The sequence below is a fragment of the Xenia sp. Carnegie-2017 genome, unplaced genomic scaffold (assembly GCF_021976095.1).
Source record: "Xenia sp. Carnegie-2017 unplaced genomic scaffold, XeniaSp_v1 HiC_scaffold_22, whole genome shotgun sequence".
Classification (NCBI taxonomy): Eukaryota; Metazoa; Cnidaria; class Anthozoa; order Malacalcyonacea; family Xeniidae; genus Xenia; species Xenia sp. Carnegie-2017.
Genome location: NW_025813485.1, coordinates 15,796,297 through 15,815,704, shown reverse-complemented (window position 1 = coordinate 15,815,704; position 19,408 = coordinate 15,796,297). Strand labels below are relative to the sequence as shown.

At 32.6% G+C, this 19,408-nt stretch overlaps 2 protein-coding genes across 2 annotated transcripts; one reads left to right on the top strand and one right to left on the bottom strand.

Annotated features, from left to right (window-relative positions):
• Nucleotides 1-1,750: 1,750 nt before the first annotated feature.
• On the top strand, nucleotides 1,751-11,460 carry LOC124445898 (neprilysin-4-like). The gene is given in 18 exon segments (XM_046996682.1): nucleotides 1,751-2,535; nucleotides 3,927-3,980; nucleotides 4,066-4,182; nucleotides 4,250-4,330; nucleotides 5,094-5,224; nucleotides 5,290-5,512; nucleotides 5,691-5,789; nucleotides 6,267-6,315; nucleotides 6,318-6,352; nucleotides 6,459-6,562; nucleotides 6,641-6,699; nucleotides 6,795-6,849; nucleotides 7,038-7,105; nucleotides 7,329-7,459; nucleotides 7,534-7,599; nucleotides 7,726-7,818; nucleotides 7,900-7,976; nucleotides 10,982-11,460. Coding segments are annotated over 18 exon segments (2,214 nt in total). The 5' UTR covers nucleotides 1,751-1,881; the 3' UTR covers nucleotides 11,100-11,460.
• A 1,465-nt stretch (nucleotides 11,461-12,925) lies between these two features.
• Nucleotides 12,926-19,359, bottom strand: LOC124445899 (neprilysin-4-like). The gene is made up of 17 exons (XM_046996683.1): nucleotides 18,561-19,359; nucleotides 18,438-18,491; nucleotides 18,232-18,348; nucleotides 17,988-18,068; nucleotides 17,738-17,865; nucleotides 17,096-17,318; nucleotides 16,925-17,023; nucleotides 16,766-16,843; nucleotides 16,307-16,410; nucleotides 16,008-16,066; nucleotides 15,861-15,915; nucleotides 15,412-15,479; nucleotides 14,763-14,893; nucleotides 14,624-14,689; nucleotides 13,866-13,961; nucleotides 13,715-13,791; nucleotides 12,926-13,626 (listed from the first exon to the last, which is right to left on the bottom strand). Exons 1-17 carry the CDS (start codon nucleotides 19,239-19,241, stop codon nucleotides 13,527-13,529), a joined length of 2,217 nt encoding a protein of 738 aa, XP_046852639.1. The 5' UTR covers nucleotides 19,242-19,359; the 3' UTR covers nucleotides 12,926-13,526.
• Nucleotides 19,360-19,408: the final 49 nt, after the last annotated feature.

Below are 19,408 nucleotides of genomic sequence, written 5' to 3'. Positions count from 1 at the left end.
TTCTATGCAGAACCTGAACTCCACGAAACCCAAAACTTAAGCTAGGTTGCCCAAAACTTAGGCTAGGTTGCCCATGCCTGAACCTCACCACCAATGTGATAAGTATGGTAACGACAGGTATTAAGAGAACACAGAGTATACAAAATTAGCAGAATCATATAAAATAACAACACAACGAACAATGCATAAAACAAAAAAATTAAGGAGAACTATAAGACTTCACTTTAGGAATACTAGTTATATGATTCTCATAAAACAATTACATTACTCGCTCTCGATTTTCATGATGCAATATTCGTCTTTCTATCATCTTAAAGTAAATATCGAGCTCGTAATCTATATGTTAAATATAGAATATAGAGAAACATATGTCCGTATTCTAAAAGTTCACTCACACTCACAGTCATTGAGTGCGATATAAATATTACACTTTGTCTAACCATTGAGAAAGTCATTTCTGCATATATAGCAAGATTTTCTTCTAAATAATTCAAATCAAGCAATCAGTTGAGTGAAATTGGGTTCTTCGATTAATTCTGAAGAGATTTTGAAGCTCCACTCCTTGAGTGTGAGTGAGCTTTTAGAATACGGGCGATAGAGTATAGAGAAACATGGAATATAAAGAAATATATATAATATAAAAAACTATAGCATAAAAGATTAGATAAATTGTTCATTGATTACAATGTGCTTGCATTCTACAGAAAACATTTATAAAGGAGCTAGACTAAATGTTTACTTTTTATTTTTCCTCAACCAAAAGTAAATTGTTATGCGACCATTTAAATAACCAAAGCGTACTTGATCATTAAAAACACAAATGAACTTATAATAATTTCTGGGTACAAATTCAGACTTCTAATACCAACATCTGCAAACTTTTATTTTGGAACAGTAACGACTCAGTTCGCGTCTTGCTGACCTTGAATATACTTTCATCACGTGACATTTCGTTCCCACGTGCACAAAACGTAGCAGTCCTTTTACAGACAGGAAATTTGAAAAACAGCAGTGAAGAAAAAATCTTCCTTAGTAGACAACCTACTTCTGTGAATTATAATTGAAAGAAATGTGAAGTGTAGAATAATGAGATTAATAAATGTTGTCGAAGAGTTTGTTGTTATCCTCTTCATTTTTTGTTTGAAAAATCACGGAATCACGTGATTGTAGTAAGAACTTCATTGGATTAAAAATTTAGATTTAGTTTCATATATTTACAAACAAAGACAAAAAATATTTCTGAAGCAGTTAGCTAGCCGTATTACATGACGAAAGATTTTCGTCGTTATGTTTTAGCATTATATTTGATCAACAAAATTCAATCAATATTAATGTTTAGCAACTTAAACATACAAATTAATGCTATGGATTTAAGTAATACAATATGTATTTATATATGTTGCTCTGTACAAAGTGTTTTACTTTTTTTTCTATAAAATCCAACGCTCTGTAAAGGAAAATACGTTTATCGACATTTAAAATTTGTTTTGTATACCCAAGAACTTGAATTGATGCTAAATTGTCATTCAATCGTTAAAATTGATTCATTCCACGATTTCGCGTTCAAAATTTAATTAAAAATGTCTTCCTATATACTCAGTAAAGACGCAGTTAAAAACGTCTACCAGCATATAACACCATATTATCATTAGCATTATTTAACAAACATTTGAATAAATTTATATATTTAAGAATGATCAAATACGAAGAAACAGGTAGAATGAATAATGATGTAAGTTTAACCTGCTATAAACTTCAGAGTTCACAAGTTTTCACAGCAATTTTACACATACATTGAAAATCTTTTTAATTATAACATTTAGTTTTCATGGAGAAACATTGTTCCCAAAGGATAGGACAACAGTGCTAAAATTCCAAGACATGTCACACAGAAGAAACTACCAAATCTCTGTCATTTTGTTTTTAGTTTTGTTAGTTTGTATTGTACAGGTTTTTATCCGTTCTAGTAAACATCCACGATCTGATGAACTTCTGAGCACCGGAGGAGCGATTCAGCGTTCATTAAAATTTCGCAACACAAAAGTTTGCAAGAGTAAGGAATGCAATAAAATTGCAAATTACGTGAAGAAATCAATGAATACATTAATTGATCCTTGTGAGAATTTTTATGAATTTGCCTGTGGTGGCTGGATTGAAAAAAATCCTATTCCTAAAACATCATCAACATTTTCAACGTTTGCTAAACTAAACAGTGAAGTTGAAAAGGCACTAAGAAAAATCATCGAAGAAAATACTGAAAAAGTTACAAATAAATACCAAGAGAAGGCAAAAATATTCTATAAATCTTGTATGAATTTAAAAAGCGCTGATAAATTAGGAGCTCAACCTCTGGTCAATTTAATTCGTGATGTTGGTTCATCTCCTTTATTTGATGCTCAACATTGGAACGAAAAAACATGGAGCCTTAGAGAGACAATACTTAAAGTTCAAAAGAAATATTCTTCTGCAGGAGGTCCATTATTTTCAGTGTATGTCAGCAACGATCCACGCAATAATACAAGACATATTTTAGAGGTAAGACGGGAGGTACGACTTATATTTTTCAACAATGGAAACTTGCTTTTCTGTAAAGGTTACAATTTTTGTCTTTTATATTATTATAGAATTATTATATAACTAGTATTATCATATACGAGTATTGAAATTTATGCGCAAAAAAACGGTGAAATAAAAATCATATGTCTAAAATTTACGAGAACCTGATTGGACATATCATTTTCTTCATTTGTGAAAAACGTCGTATCTGCATTCTGATTGGATTTATCATTTTTTTCACTAGTAACAAAATGCACATAAAGATTTATCCATTTATGGTTTTATTACGAATGGCGAACAACATTAAGATTAAAGTCACACAGTGGTATTAAAATTAAAGAAAACAAAAACAATCATTTTCATTTCATTTATTAATGGCTTTGCAATTTGCCAAGACACTATCCGTAAGCGAATTCGATATAAATGTAAGGAAAAACGATACAAACAGCAGGACATGTCTACATTTCTTCTGTAATTTTCATCGTCGAAACACGACTTTCGAAGCATAGACAATACTCCTCTCAATCAACAAAATAAATACCTACGCAAGTTTATTACGCTTTTCAATCCTCAACGCGTGCATAAAAATCGTACGCACTCACCAACCATGCAGTAATCTATTATTATAAATAGGATTGATTGAAAGAATTAAATTTGATCTTAGAAGGTATTCTGGATTATTTTTATGACTATTGATAGTTCTTGACTTTAACAAGATAATCATCGTATAAGCATTTAAAGATAATATGCGTCTTAATTTGTTTACGCCAAATTCTTCTTCCGGCCAAATGACAGATTCCTTGTAGATACTTTAGAATGATAAAAATTGGGAAAGTAGTCAAAGGACGACAAGCCAAGAATTTGTCATAGCTAAATTGCATCCATGTGTTCATGACGTAAGAAAATGATTTCGTGCAGAGTTTATTGACGCTTAAACTCATAAAATATTTCCACTTATATGAGATACAGGATGTTGAAGAACAAGAAAACATGATGTAATAATTATGAAAAGACATTAATAATAATTTTGAAATAATAATTTTAATGTTGATCAATATTAACATAACAATGAACTTACAGCCCTTCGTTTGCAAAAAATAAAAATTAGTAAAGAAATTTTGAGTCAAGTGCAAACAACGACCTCTTCATTCTTATGTTCACACATGTACCGCATTCTAAACTTACATATAAAAATTATAAAATGTAAAATAATCTAAATGTCCGTTTGTTATTCATACATTAGCTAAACTACATTATTATTAGATTATCCCAGCTACATAATACGCATCAAACTATATTTTAAACGTTGAATACTGTTCAAATTACAAACGTGTGACTCGTGTACAAACAAACAATATTTTACTATATAGATAGATCAAGCGGGTCCCAGTCTTTCACGCGAAGTTTACTTTGATAACAAAAAGGTAAAACACAAAAAATAGCTATAAAATTCCAAAGTTTAATTAAAGAAGCGGCTACTTCAACTAACTTTTTTACCGAAATCAACAGATCGTTAAAGCATACAAGGAATTCATGATCGATGTTGCTGTTGCGTTGGGAACAGAAAAACTCAAAGCAGAAAGACAAGCGAAAGAGCTGATAGAATTTGAGACGAAGCTAGCAAAGGTATTCATACAAAAAACCCGAACTCCATTTCTCTTTTGACGCTCAGCTTTTTAGAAAACTTATTTAGATCAGTGTAGCAAGCGCAGATAAAACAGAAACGTGGTTTAAAGAAATGACAATGAAGCAGTTAGCTGCTGAAGTACCACAGGTAATTGAGTTGGGTGATTATTTATTTGTATAACTGCATCACATAAAACATGTTTTTTTGATGCAGTTCAGAGTTTAACAATGAAAATCACCACGGCCGTAGCTGGAACGTAAAATTGGGGGGGAGGGAGGGGGGTAGTAAATTAATATATTCAGTTGTGCTTTACGGACTTCTTTAAAAAGTGATTCGGCTTTCAAAAGAAGTCAGTCGGGCGCAGCTGAATATACAAAAACACCCTCCCCCAATCACCACTACCATCGCAACTACCATTACTATCACCATCACTACCACTACTATCACCATCACTACCATTACTATCACCATCACTACCATTACTATCACCATCACTACCATTACTATCACCATCACTACCATTCACTACCATTACTATCACCACCATTACTATCACCATCACTACCATTACTATACCACTACTATCACCATCACTACCATTACTATCACCATCACTACCATTACTATCACCATCACTACCATTACTATCACCATCACTACCATTACTATCACCATCACTACCATTACTATCACCATCACTACCACTACTATCACCATCACTACCATTACTATACCATCACTACCATTACTATCACCATCACTACCATTACAATTGCCTCCACTATCACAACCAATACTACCAATATCATTACTACCACCACCTCCTTAGACAGTTTTAGCCAGTCAAAAGTTTCATAATAGACTAAATCATTTTCATCAACACGGAGAACAGTTACTTCGTTTTTTACAGTTTCCATGGAAACAACATATTCAAAACATTTTTGGAAACATCACAGAAATTACGGAGAATGAGCAAATTATTGTTCCAACACTTCCATATCTTAAAAAATTTGGAAATATCACTGAGGATTCGTCAAAAGAGTAAGTACAAAAAGAAATTTTTCTGCCTATTATTAAAAACTGTTTTTACACGCAATTCATTGTAGGGTTCTTTCAAACTATGTTGTCTGGAATGTCATACAAGACGAAATTCCAAATCTTTCCAAGAAATTCCGAAATATACGCATTGATTACACGAACAAAGTGATGGGATCAAAAGGCGAGAAAAAACGATGGAAAACATGTGTATCTATGACAAACGATTATCTTGGCGACATTATTGGCGAGGCTTACAGTAAAAAATATTTCAATAAAGAAAAGAAACGTGAAGTATGTGTGTGTAAACCTGTTTAATAATGTTTAACAATGAGTGAATAAAATTAAACAATAGACTAGCTTTACCTCCAGGTATAAAAATTCCACGAACCAAGGATAATCATTTCCATTAGCATTCAGTATTCATTATCAAGTCATCTGTCAAAAACGATCGTCCTTTTCACGAATTTAGGCCAAAGATATGATAGTAAACATACGAAAGGCTTTTCAAGAAAACGTTAATGGGCTAAAATGGATGGATAAATTAACGATTGACGCTGTACAAGATAAGGTGTGTAAAAATATAAAAAAAACTAATCTCATAAACACCTTAAAAACACAAACACCATATTTATTCCACTTAACCATGTGGGGGGTTATAAATTTCTGCTACTTTTTAAGAGGGAAATTACTTGACGAGAAGGAAGGGGGGGGTCGGGAGTAAAAGAGACTTGGTGCTGACTAATTTTTTGAGTAAAATTGCTCGCGCATAATGCAATACATGCTTCAATGTCGTATTTGTATTTGTTTAAAGACTCAATCCAGCAAGTGCATATTTGTTTGTTGAAAAACAAAATAATTTGCATTTTGTATAATCCGTGGATTGCCTTTCCAGTTATTTCTTAATTTACTTAGAGAAAGGGATAAAGAGGCTGGGTAATCTTTACAATCTTTCAAGAGGGAGATAATTCGAAGAGAGTCTATAAATAGAGAAAATAAATTAAGTTACGCATGATAAATAAAGAAACAGAGTGTATATTCTCTTTAGGCAGGCACAATGCGAGATCAAGTTGGTTATCCCAATTATTATGATAAAAGAACAAGTTCATGAAGAGGTTGCAAAAGTACGATAAGGTTTGTAATGGTTTATTTTACATTTCTATTTACATGAACTTATATCTTAGTAAACGGACTTTGAAACCTGCATCACTACATCACAAAACTCTATTCGTGTTTTAAGGTGAATTTCAAAGTAGACACACTATTTGAAAACAAAATAGCTTTATTGAAAATGTCGCATCAACGAATGTTAAAAAAGCTTCGCAAGAAAGTCGACAAGGAAGAGTATGTTTCAATTTTCTTTTCAAACTGCGCCCTAAGCATGTAAAAATATTTTAACTTCGATATGATTATGTTTTATAGGTGGCCGCTTGACCCACAAACAATCAATGCTATGTATAGCTTTAATGAAAACGAAATGGGTAAATCCATTCATATACACAAATCCAATTATAATTTTTTTCGTAAACGTTGAAATTATTATTTGCACGGTTATAAAAAACATTGTTTTTTCCAGTAATTCCCGCAGGAATATTGCAGCCCCCATTTTTTCATGGAATTAAAGGACCAAGGTAAAATTTTTAAAAGAAATTTGGGGTCATCATCATAATACTAACTGTTTAACAACAATTTTAACAATGAGTGTTAACAGAATTTGGTATATTATTTGTATATTATCTTCTAATTCGTTATTACATTATTCATGAGTTCATAGAATTTCTTCACTCAATGTTACGAGGATTTTAAAAATTGTTTTTAGGGCAATGATGTATGGTGCTATAGGAACAATTCTCGGACATGAATTAACGCATGGTTTTGATAATACAGGTAGGTGTGTCTTTTACGGCTGATTTATGTCGTTGCTTGTCGTTTTCAATGATTGCAAGGTCTGGTTTGAAAAATAGAATGAATTGAAAATAACTATTTGATGTGATCTTATTCCTTACAGCTTTAGTTCAATTATTCATAATTTTTCAAAATCATTTAAAATTTCAAAACATCCACTTCTCACTTGGAATGTTTATTTTCGATTTTTTCCCATTTTGTTTAGGGCGAAAGTTTAACAAATATGGAGAGCTAACTAAAAATTGGTGGGGATCAAATTCTTTAAAACATTTCAAGAAAAGAGCAGACTGCATAGAAAAGCAATACAATAATTACAAAGTTAAAGGTGCATATAAGGTGAGAAAAAACTACAAAATTATATTAAAGATAATTGCTCTTAAAATGATGATTTCAATCATATTTTCTTTCAGTTGAACGGAAAACTTACTCTTGGAGAAAATATCGCTGATAACGGAGGTTTCAGAGCTTCACAAACGGTATTTATACCTAAAGGATGTTGGTTTTACACATATTCTAAACAATAACGAAGGAGTAAACTTCGTCGATTATTTTCTCAAGGTGACACGCAAGATGACATGATTATCATTTGCCGATTTCTTTAGGCATATTTCAATTGGTCAAATGAAAACAACGATATGACACTACCTGGTTTAAATTTCACAAATGAACAACTATTTTATGTAGCATTTGCACAAGTAAACACATTTAAAAATAATTCTTATCGATAAAATTACGAAAAAATTTCCAAAATAATTCAATATATTTACGATGTTTAGGGATACTGCAGCAACAGTAGGCCAACACAAGATTATCTTGCAACTCTAACAGATCCGCATTCAGACGAAACATTAAGGTGAAGACAATAATGCAAAATTAGATAACATAAATCTACAACTTTTATTTGTGCAGTAGAGGTCATTGTGATTGTATATCCAAGGTCCGAATTATCGCAAAAAAATTGCTTCGCAACTTTTTTCGAATAAGTTCCTACCGACCCGCCCGTTCCGATCGTCCCCACCGATTTACTTTCCTCTTGCAATTTTACAATGCACATGATTACGCCAATATTTTTATTAATTTTAAAACTATAAACTAAAATCCTCGCATTCGTTCTCTTCCAAATCGGAAAGTGTAGCTGCTGCAATATCAACAACGTTTGTAGATGACGCTGACTTTGATTGCTTTTCTGCTGGATTCTTTTGTAGTTTTGTACCATTTGGGCGTCTAATCTTTTCTAGCCAATATTGAGAGCTTCCTCCGCAATGAATTCAGCTAGCGGGCATCCTTCTTCACCAATTCTTAGCTGAGCGTCGAAACTCTTTCGCACTTTCTCGGAACTCTTCAAATCTTCCTTGCACACTCCTAGACACTGCATTAATAATTTTTCATAAGTTTTCTTTCTTTCCTCCGGGACGCATTAAACCCTTTTAGCTTTATTTTTTGGTAAAAAACATCTTCAGAAACAGAAAAGGCAATGTTACGACGTAAAGTATTACATTTACAAAACACTAATTATAACATTTAAAAGTACCTGCTTCATCTTCATCGTCTTCAAGTTCTTCCACTTGATGCCTGGTAATTTTTTGACGTTTTGTCAAAGGTTGGTGAGGTTCTACTGTGTAAAAAAGCATTTCAAGCGTACGTAAAGTCAGGGACTCATTCATCAATTACTTACCGTCGTCGGACGTTGTGTCTTCGCACTTCTTCAAAAACCGTGTAAAATTAATAAGTTTTTCGGAGTCGTCCTGAACGCATTTATTGATAAATTCTTTTAGTTTGACCATGGTCCACTCAAATTCATTAATGCGCTTCACCGCTTTAACAGGGTCGTGAACTTCCTTTGGAATCCCAGGCTAAGAACCTAAAATAAAAGTCACAACTCTTAATTTTGCACCAGATTATATATGTTGTGATGAGACAGCAAATCTGAACATTGAAGCGTTATACTAATTACCTTCAAAGGCGTCAAAATGTCAATGTATACTGTCATCAGCATAGGATACTTTGCATACGTCCATTTTGACAAAAAAACCCTTCAATTCTTCTCTTTTTGCTGGCACCGAATCTGTTTTGGACAATGACTCAATGTGTAGCATGTATGCGCCATAATTGGCAACAAAGGTCTCCATGGCTTTCAACTTGTGGGTGATCCATCTCGTTCCAAAGGCTTTGGCTGGCTTTGCTATGCTCTTTTCGAAAATCTCGCCGAATCCCTTCAATTCGCGATAGCGCTTTGCCGACTTTTGGTACAAGTAATACAATTTAGTCAGGAGCTCATCCACTTCGTCAAGTTCTGATTAAATGAGGAATGTATATATTATGAACACATTATTCTGAAATTCAACATCTTAAACAAAAGAAGTGTAACTGTTGTGACACCATACCTGTTCTTTAAATGCGTCTTTAACAGCCAGTTCAAGGCGATGGTTGAAGCAATGAATAGTAAGCAGCCATGGTGAGTCTTTGCGAAGTTTGGCTGCAAGTCCGTTTATGCTACCCAAATTTACCGAAGCTCCATCCACGTTTAGCGCTGCCAGTTGTCTTGGGAAATTGTTCATGAGAAACCGGGAAAAGCAATCCTGTATCATCTTCTTAAGGCCATCTGCACTTGTTGATGTAGGTGATTCAATTGCTAAAAACCTTTTTTGAGGGATACCTGTCCATTGAAGGAATAGAAATAACGCGTCTAAAGACAAGAATCGAAATAATTCAGTTCAGTGTATTTCATTTACCTTCACTGCTTATAAAAAGGAGATACAAAACTTCCTGTTCAGAAACGCCTTTGTCAGTGCTGCCGTCGGTCAACAAAGAAAAATAGCGTGTTTTCTTCAATTCAGACATCAGCTTCTGCTTGAGTTTGTCAGCAATTGAATCAGTGATGTTTGCCATAGCACGCTCGTTTTGGAATTTGGAACTGCGAATCATTCCGTTCATTTCGTTTAACGTAATGATGCCCTCACTATCGCTATAGGGTCTTTCTGAAGTGGCTAAATAGTAGGCAGTGTTGAAACGAGTAATCATTACTTTCCTGTCATTCTCTTCCATTTTCATCAAATCTCTTCCAATTGGAGATCGTTCAACAATTTGCGCCAAAAGTTTCGCCCAAGGACTTCTGATCAAAAGACATTTTGCATGTTGATGTGCTTTACCTTGGACATGTTTCTTCAAGCTATCTAATTTGACAGATGTTGTCCCATCTATCCATGCTTGCAAAACCAGCTATTGAAGAAATTGTTGAGGAGAATTCCACAGACAGAACATTTTAACGCTTCTACTTTTTTCTTATCTGTACTAAGACTTTTGATCAATTTAACGTTTAAATCTCGCTCCCAATTTTCTACAGTCTTTTGCTTCGCCATCGTTAACGTATGCAGTGTGTATTAGTTTGTGACTTTGTCACTTCGCGTTTTCAGATAATATTGAAAATGTTAAGTTTCATATTACAATTGATAGCGACGTTTTTTAAAAAGTTGCGACCATTTTTGGATAAATTCCTGTTAGTCACATTCCTGAGGCATGATGTAAATGAGGCCAACGCATGAGGCCAACGCTTTGAAATTATGCAAATAGTGCAAGAAATTTGATCATTTGATATTTCTTTTGACGTATTTTAAAAATTAGGTAGTGGTCGCAAAGCATAATAAAAACACATCAATTACAGCATTATAAAAAGAGTGCTTTCAGTAAGCAAATTTACATTAAATAACAAGAAATGCGAAATGAGCTTCGCAATTTTACGAAATTTGCTTCGCAATATTTCGCCAAAATCGAAATCACTTCGCAATTTGCGACTTGCGAAGCGCTAATTCGGACCTTGATATCAAATTTTAGACTTATAATAAAATCAAATTTTTCAAGGGTCCAAGGAGTGCTAGCAAACTCGAAAGAATTTTCCCGTGCATTTGATTGCAAATCAGGGAGCATAATGAATCCAAAAATAAAATGTGCCGTTTGGATCAGTGATGATATGGTATAAAATGTAAAATTGACACCCTTAAATAATGTGAAATCTTTCACAGAAAGAGTTTGAAAAATATCATTACATAATTTCAATTATGAGTTGCCCAGCTGGCTTTAAAATTATGTTGGCTATATGTTCCTAGTCTTCACTTCACAAAGTCATTCAAAATTGTTAGTACCATTTTCTAACACAGCACATCAACAAACATAAACAATGTGTCCTATGTTTTAAATTTAAAATTTGTTGAATTCTATTATGGTGGTGTATGGAAATTGAGTGAGTCAAAATATTTATGTTAATGACAAACAAAACTTCAACCTATTTTGATAACTTAGTTAATTATTATTAATTATTATTATAAAACAGTGACAAACAATTGAAATGACAAAATTAATGACTTTTCATGGTGAAATTTGTCTATTTGTAACAAGTTTGGATCTCTACTGAAAACTTTTTGTTAACAATGAGGATGAAATTGTTACGATAATGTCATTAATTATTCACAACAGGTAAGTAATTTTACTCATTTAATTTATGTAACATTTAATACTTAGGTAGAGATAGTTATTGATACGATTATACAGTGGTCAAACCACTGTGTCCTTATCAAGTCTTCAATTTTACTACAGGGATCTAATATGTGGAAACCATAAAACTGACAGTTTAACCATAATTGAGTAAGGCTAGTTTAAATGTTTAACTTAGGGTTAGGGTGGATATCAGGGTTGGATTTAGGATTAGGGATGGAGTTATGGTTTGGGTTGGGTTTATGTTTGAGGTTTCGGTTGGTGTTAGGAAATAGAGTAATATTGTGAAAGTAGATCAGAGAAGGATTTAAAATTATGTATTTCACATTGTTTATGAATTGTTTTCTGACACGATATTGTACAAGGTAGGAGTTGTAAAATATATTTTTGTTTCCAAGTGTCAAATGTCAATTACTTATTTGCAGCATTCCTGTTTTTTACTCTTTAATCAAATGCTGTTTTACAATCAGATGTTTGTATTCATCTTTATCTAAGATATTGTATAATTTTAAGCAGTCTGAGATGATGTTTGTGCCTGACTCGATGATTGGGATTGTGCCAATTTAAACATTGTTTTTTGAAAATTCTATTTCTTTGCCTTGATTGTACACAATTTTTGCTAAACTTCTCAACCAAAATTATACCAGTGGTACAATATTGTAAATCTAAGCTTATATTAGACCAACTATTTGAAGCATTTATTACTTTAAATGGTCTATCATTGAATGGAAATTTTCTAACAAAAAGTATCTATTGGCAGTAAAATTTTTATCAAGGTCTAAAGTAAGTACTGCCATTCTACAAGTAAGCTCACATGTTGATGACCAACATTCATGACCAATGCCAGCAAGCAAGATTACGTTTAGTTTATTCAAAGCAAGAAATCTCACTATTCGTCGTTGATTTCTCTAAATTTCTAAACGTCTTAGAAAAACGAGAGGGTTTTCATTGTAAGTAAATTTGACAGAAATTTGAATTTGGCGCCATTTTTAATTTTTACAATTTGGTGAAACCACATTATCTATGTTTACTATTGCACCAATAACCAATTTAAATTTGTATTTTAATATGGTTCTTATTTCTTTACCTTGAAGTTTGAACTAATGCAGTTCTCTCCATAAAAAATGACTAGGACATTTGCTTCGTCTTGAATTTGGAACAGTGACTTTTTGGCTTTTTTTTAAAAAGTGTGAACTTGACTTGTTGTTATAGTGTGAGCCCGCGACACGTGTTATGGCATAAGTCATGTAACGCGGCATTTTATTCGTCTTATGTAAGTTGTACAGTGGGCTGTGTCTCTATCATAGTGTAGCGTACCAGTTCGAGACTGACTTTATTAACGTTAGTAGCAATGTTTATAATGTAAGACATTAGGCATTAACTATAACTAAAGGAAGCATTTTATATCAAATATGTATATATACAACGTAATGGAAGGGTGTATTGGACAGGAAGATTATTTAAAGCGTATGTTATTTTTGACAGCACAAAGAGAACTATTTTACACAGCTGTTTTGAACAGATGTTCGCCTCAATAGTTCTTGCAGGGACCACGGAGCAGAGGTTCAACGCTATTGCAGTGAGCTATAGGTGGCTATGGGTTCCCCGTTCAACCCACCACAGAAAATCTTATTTTTATTTATAATTTTTCCACCCCCAGACCCCTAGAAAAGATGATTTGCTTGAAGTCTTGTCCGTGTCATTAAAATTCAGACATATCTCTTCATATGGTCATAAAAATTGTTTTTTAAGTTGGTAAAATTCGCATTTAGGTCGGTCACATAGCTTTTCAAAAAAAATGAAAAATGTGAATTTCCGTATGAAAAACTCAAGGCATGAAACATAAAAAATAACACCATTAAAACCAGTTTTTACAAAAAGTCAAAACGAATGATATACTATATGCCGTTACTTTTCACCAAACTTCGCATTTTTTCTTTGGATTCATCGGCGATCCACTTCTACAATTGAATGCTTTCGAAAATGCCAAAAAATTTGACAGTGTTCCTATCACCCTGAAAATAAAATATGAACTAAGTTGGCGAATGAACTAAAACAAAAGACAAATTATTATAAATTTGCAACGGGAAAAAACAAACCAACCTAAACTGGGGTGGTGCATGTACTTCATTTAAGCTTGATATGTATTCAGCTTTTGTATTGCTTATACCACAATACTCCTAATAAAATAAACATCCAAACTATGATTAACCATCTTCAATACCCGCATATTACAAGTTTTAAGTTGGTGAACCTGAGCATAACCAATGAAAAACAATTGTTCATTGGTGAAAGGCAATCCAGGAAGTAACATTTCTCCTCCGTTTTCTTTCAACCAATTTTTATAAGCCTTAAAATATAAACAATCGAAAAGTAAATAAAATGTTATAAATTATGAAGTTTAGAAAATGTGCAGCAAATTTATTTTGCTTTTGAGGAATCACCTCTTTATTGAATAAGTGGAATTTCATGTTTCATTAACCCTACATTTGTTGTAATTTAAAAAGAAAAATGCGGTCAAGGCAAATTAAGATCTATCCTTCGATAAATTCCTTCTCAACATTTCCTGATTTTCATCTTTCAACATTTGAAGTATTTTTCAATTCTCAATGATAGATGCACAGAATTTTACCAAGTGCTTTAATATCCGGAAGAGTATATCCGTTTTGATTATGTTTTGTAGCGTAAAAAGACTCGCTGAAGAGTGAAGCTCGCGGAGACCTAAACCTATTATCGTAAATTGAACTACAGACTGTCATATCACAACATATTTGAGACGGAAAATGCCCTTATAAAATAATTTGTATTTATCTTCAGGATAATACGAATCATCACCATAAATTCATTGTAAAATTTGTAGATGATGACGTCTGTTCTCAGTGGGAGGTGATTGATAAGAAAATAGCAAATGTACGTCATGTTTTGAAACACCTCAGAACAATCAACTTAAAATTTAACAATGACTTTTTATCTTAATTTAGTAGATTTGGCCAGAATAACGTTTTAACTTACATAATAAGATAACTTTGTTCCACCATTATCTGCAATATTTTCACCCAAAGTTACTTTGCCATTCAACTAGAAAAATATGAAAAATATACAAAAGTTAGTTGTCGTACAGTGACACAAACCAAGCAACAATTTAACTCACTGGATATTTGTTTTGTATTTTGTATTTTGAATATTGCTTTTCTATACACTTCGCTCTTTCATTAAATTCTTTTATGGTTGATGGTTTCCACCATTCGCCTATTATATTTCCGTTTTTATCGAAACGTCGACCTGATTAACGAAGTTGATACCGTAACATCCATAATTAGTAAATGCTCTTGCTAATGTTTTTGTTGTTGTTACTTTGATAAAACAAAATAATGCTTAATGAGGGATTATGTTTTACAAAATAAGATTACTACAAGTTCTGGCACCATCCCTTTGTTTGTTTACACGTTTTGCGAAAATCGGGTCTACCGATTATGAAGAAAAAAAAGTTTGTCGTCTAAACAAGAAGTCTTTGACATTTCCTGTTTTAATAATCTTAGAACGTATTATGTATCCATAGAACTATAGCTGAAGGGGGAGAGTGAAGGAAAAACAAACTAAAGAGGGTGCACGTGGTGGAGAAAAAGAAAGCTTAAGGGGTTGAGGTTGAGGAGAAACCATTAATATTAGCACATGAACTTTTCAAAATTAAAAGAAAGAAGCGACTATTAAAGTTTGTTTCGTAAGTGGAACATTTATAACGGCTTTGAAACTATATGAGATACCTAAAATAAAGGTTGGAAAAATATTCAGTTGCGTACCAGTGTTATCAAAACCATGTGTTAGTTCATGACCAATTATAGTGCCGATCGCTCCGTAAGTCAAAGATCTACAGCAACACCATTATAAAAACATTATATTTTATGTTATATGGGAAAATAAAACTTTTTATAAAGTCAGAAGAGACTTTTGGAGGAGATCGTATCAAATTTTGAAATTGATAGTTTTTTTTGCAACAATAATTGTTTTTTCTTCATGCATAATTTTGTAACATATAAATGATGTAGGTATAGAAAAAATATTTTGAACATTAAACAGACATGAATACATAAATACTGTGTTGATTAAAAGGAAAATAGCTCGTTTCGTGCGCAAAACATTTAGACATTTTAATAATATCTCCATTTGAAGTAATCAAATTATATTTTTGTGAAATAAAATTTTCTTGTTACTACTATAGCTAAGTCATCTGTATATTTTATGTACAAACCTTGGAACATTTCCATTGTAATAAAATGGTGGTCTTAAAATTCCTGCCGGAATAACTTAAAACACAATTTTATAAAAATCAAGAAAGAAGTATTTACATGAATATCAATGACACGATCAGTTATGCATAAAAGTATAAACGTCTCACCTATTTCGTTTTCATAGAACTGGTACATAGCGTTGATTGTCTGCGGAAACATTGGCCATCTATAAAGTGAGTGAAACCAATCACAAGGCTTGAAAGATCGAACATGCGATTACCACTATTTTAATGATCACTCCTTCTAGCTCTTTTTTAAGTCCTGAAAACAAATCTTTACTGGATTTAGAAAACAGCTCATTATTTCCTATTAGTTCAAAAAACTCATCTTTCCATGTTCCAGAAAAAATACTTTGTATAAACTCTCTCGATAATAATGAACAAGTAAACTGCTTTTATTTACAAACTTTTCTGGATCGACAATTTTTCTCAATTTTGCAAATAGACGTCGTCTGATCCATTTGTCAACATTGACATTATTCCAAAAGAACCGAGTTGTATCCACTTCGAGCTGAATAAAAACATATCATCTTAGGAATATATTTAAATAAAACAATAAAGAACAGTAATATCAGAGGCTACCAGCATTCGTCACTTCAGGAACAAATGAACAATCGTAAAGGTGCGTAAGTGATTTTGCCTCATATTCATCACTGACTACTATCTATTTATGTAATAATCTTCCACAGATAAAGGATGTACGTTATGTAAATCTTCCAGATAGTAATTTACTTATTTTATGTTTTATAACGGTCAGTGCAAAAATGTTAACGTATTCGCTGCATAATTTACTCACAGGTTGTTAATGTATTCGCTGCATAATTTACTCACAGATTGTTAATGTATTCGCTCCATAATTTACTCACATTTTGAAATCGTTTTCTAAGAGACTTGGGATTTGCTACGTAAGGAGCATAACCAACTTTACTATTAATAGCGTTTGCCTGTTGAAGGATAAATATCATGTCATGTATAATTTACATGGATTTTCATAGTAATTGAAGGAAATTTCTTTAATCGTGCACCTTATCAAGTATTCCTGCTGTTGTTGTGTTGTCAATCCATTTATGATTGGTGACTTTTTGCTTGAATGCGTCCAATATTTTTTGTATCATGTTTAATGTCTAAAAAAATAATTACTTAATATTTGTAGAATGAATTAATTCATGTGTTGTAAAAAAAACATGACTGCTTACCGAGTTGACAATTTTATCATCAAAATATTTCCTAATAAACAAACTGCCAATGGGAACACCCATATTGTCATTGGTGATACTAGTACATATCCTCCAACGATCCTCATTGTCTTTCACTCCAGTAATATTTTCATTGAAGTCAGAACGAGCTTGTCTGAATGGCTTGGAAAGCAGACCAATCTTTTCTCTAATCATTTGCCACGTGATATAGTTAGAAAGCAACCTGATTGGATTAGAAAAATGTACTTGAAAAACGCATTCGAGCATTTTGTTGACAGAAAACAATGATTAAAAAAGTTACGTTCACATTGAAAATAGATTAGTTCCACAATAAACGAATAAGATTCACCAGAAGTAAGCTTGATGTATTGCACCAATTACAGTTTATATCCGTTTATTTTTTGTACGAGTTGTTCAAACGACTTGTTTTAGAATACTGTCTTTTGGCATTTAATCTAGTAGGTTTTTCATAATCAACTCATTTAAAATATCTTACTGAGAGACGATCTTTACTCTGTTGTAAACTGCAAAGATTGTGCAAATCACGTCTATATAAAACTATATTACACTAAAAAACATGTTCTTTTCACCATTCTCTGACCACATCTCCCCTTTAAATAACATGTATGTTCTTACACTTACCTTTTGTGGGTATTTTTAAGTAGCCATATTACTTTACGAAGATATTTAGGTGATGTCACTAAAACAACATCTCTTTTCTTTATGTGGGCTTCAGGAAAGATGTACTTCAAATGACTGAACCAGTCAAACTATATGTAATGATTATATAAGATTTTCCTCATTAAAAGTTTGCACTCACTAAAAGGTTGTATTTGCATGTTTACAGGGGGAAAACGTTGATTTTTATTAGTTACTGTACGATAAAAATTACCTCAGGTACTCGACGGCAGAGTTCCTGGATTGTCATTCTTCTATACAAACCTTGAGCTTTATCTTCAGCAGATGCTGTAACCTATATATATGGAAAATGTCAAAATGATTTATATTACATGAAATAGCGTAACTAAGTGATAGTGGGGTGTCTACTGTTGGTCAATTGTCATAGAAATATGGTTAACTGTGCTTACACAAAACAACAAAATCGTAAATTACTCATCTTATTCACTCCTACTAACTCGAGCAAGGTTTGTTTCAAAGTCTATGACTTCCTTCATATGTTGTTCGGCATCTTTAGGCTTGGCTCCAAGAAGAACGGCCACTTTTGACATATATTTCTGGTAAATTCTCACCATCTAGTGTGTAAAACAAAACCTATGTCTGTTAAACTTTACATCATAATTATTTTCAAAAAATGCTTTATTTTCAATTAACCACATCTCACCTCGGGGTGCTTAAAGTATATCTCTCTTTGTAAACTAAGTCCAGATTGTTCGATCTATATATATAATAAGAAAAATAAAAAAGACATCGCCACAAAAAGTATTTGTCCGTATTTATGTCAAACCTTAATGAGATGTTTTCTTGAATTCAAGTGATCATTTGTAACTTCAACAGAAAAAAATGGTGATGCAGGATAGTATAACTTTTGAATGTGTTTTAAAACTTTAAAAACATTCCATCTTGAGGCCTTCCATTGACCAGCAAGTGCCCATGAACCTATACTTTCGATAAAATTTAGCATAGGCAAAGCTCCAAGTCTTTCAATTTCTTCAACATTCATACAGGATTTATAAAAATTTCTTGCTTTATTAACAGATTCTACTTCGATTGATCTTGCGTTAACATCAAAATTATCTTCTAATAACCCTTTTAACTGTCTCTCGATATGACGAGACAATTTCGAAAACGTGTTATATTCGTTGTAAGAGTTTGGAAAATGATTATGTCTTTTCCAGTTACCGCAAGCAAAGCGATAAAAATCATGACATGGTTTCACTTTCATGTCAAGTGAATTACGAATATGTTTGACTACTTGTAAGCACTCTGAAGTCAGACATATTCGGGAATTTAATTTGTCAACAGACATTTTATGAGTTAATTGACGACGTTTGCTAGTGGTATTCACATCAGTCAATCTTTCTGTATACAAATCATAATAATTTCTTCCGGCGACGTAGAACAGAAGAGCCATAGCAGCAAACGTCGTGAGAACAGGAACAACACAGGCCGCTCTTGGAGCAGACATTTTTATTCTTCTTTATTTCAATGTAGCCCCAGACAGGTTAGATAAAATGTAGCCCCAGACAGATAAAATAACCTTTCTATAGAACAAGTTACAGTGACAAAATTGGAACATAATCTTAAAGAAATTACTGTAATATTTCAAGATGAAGAAAAAATTCTCAATGAGAA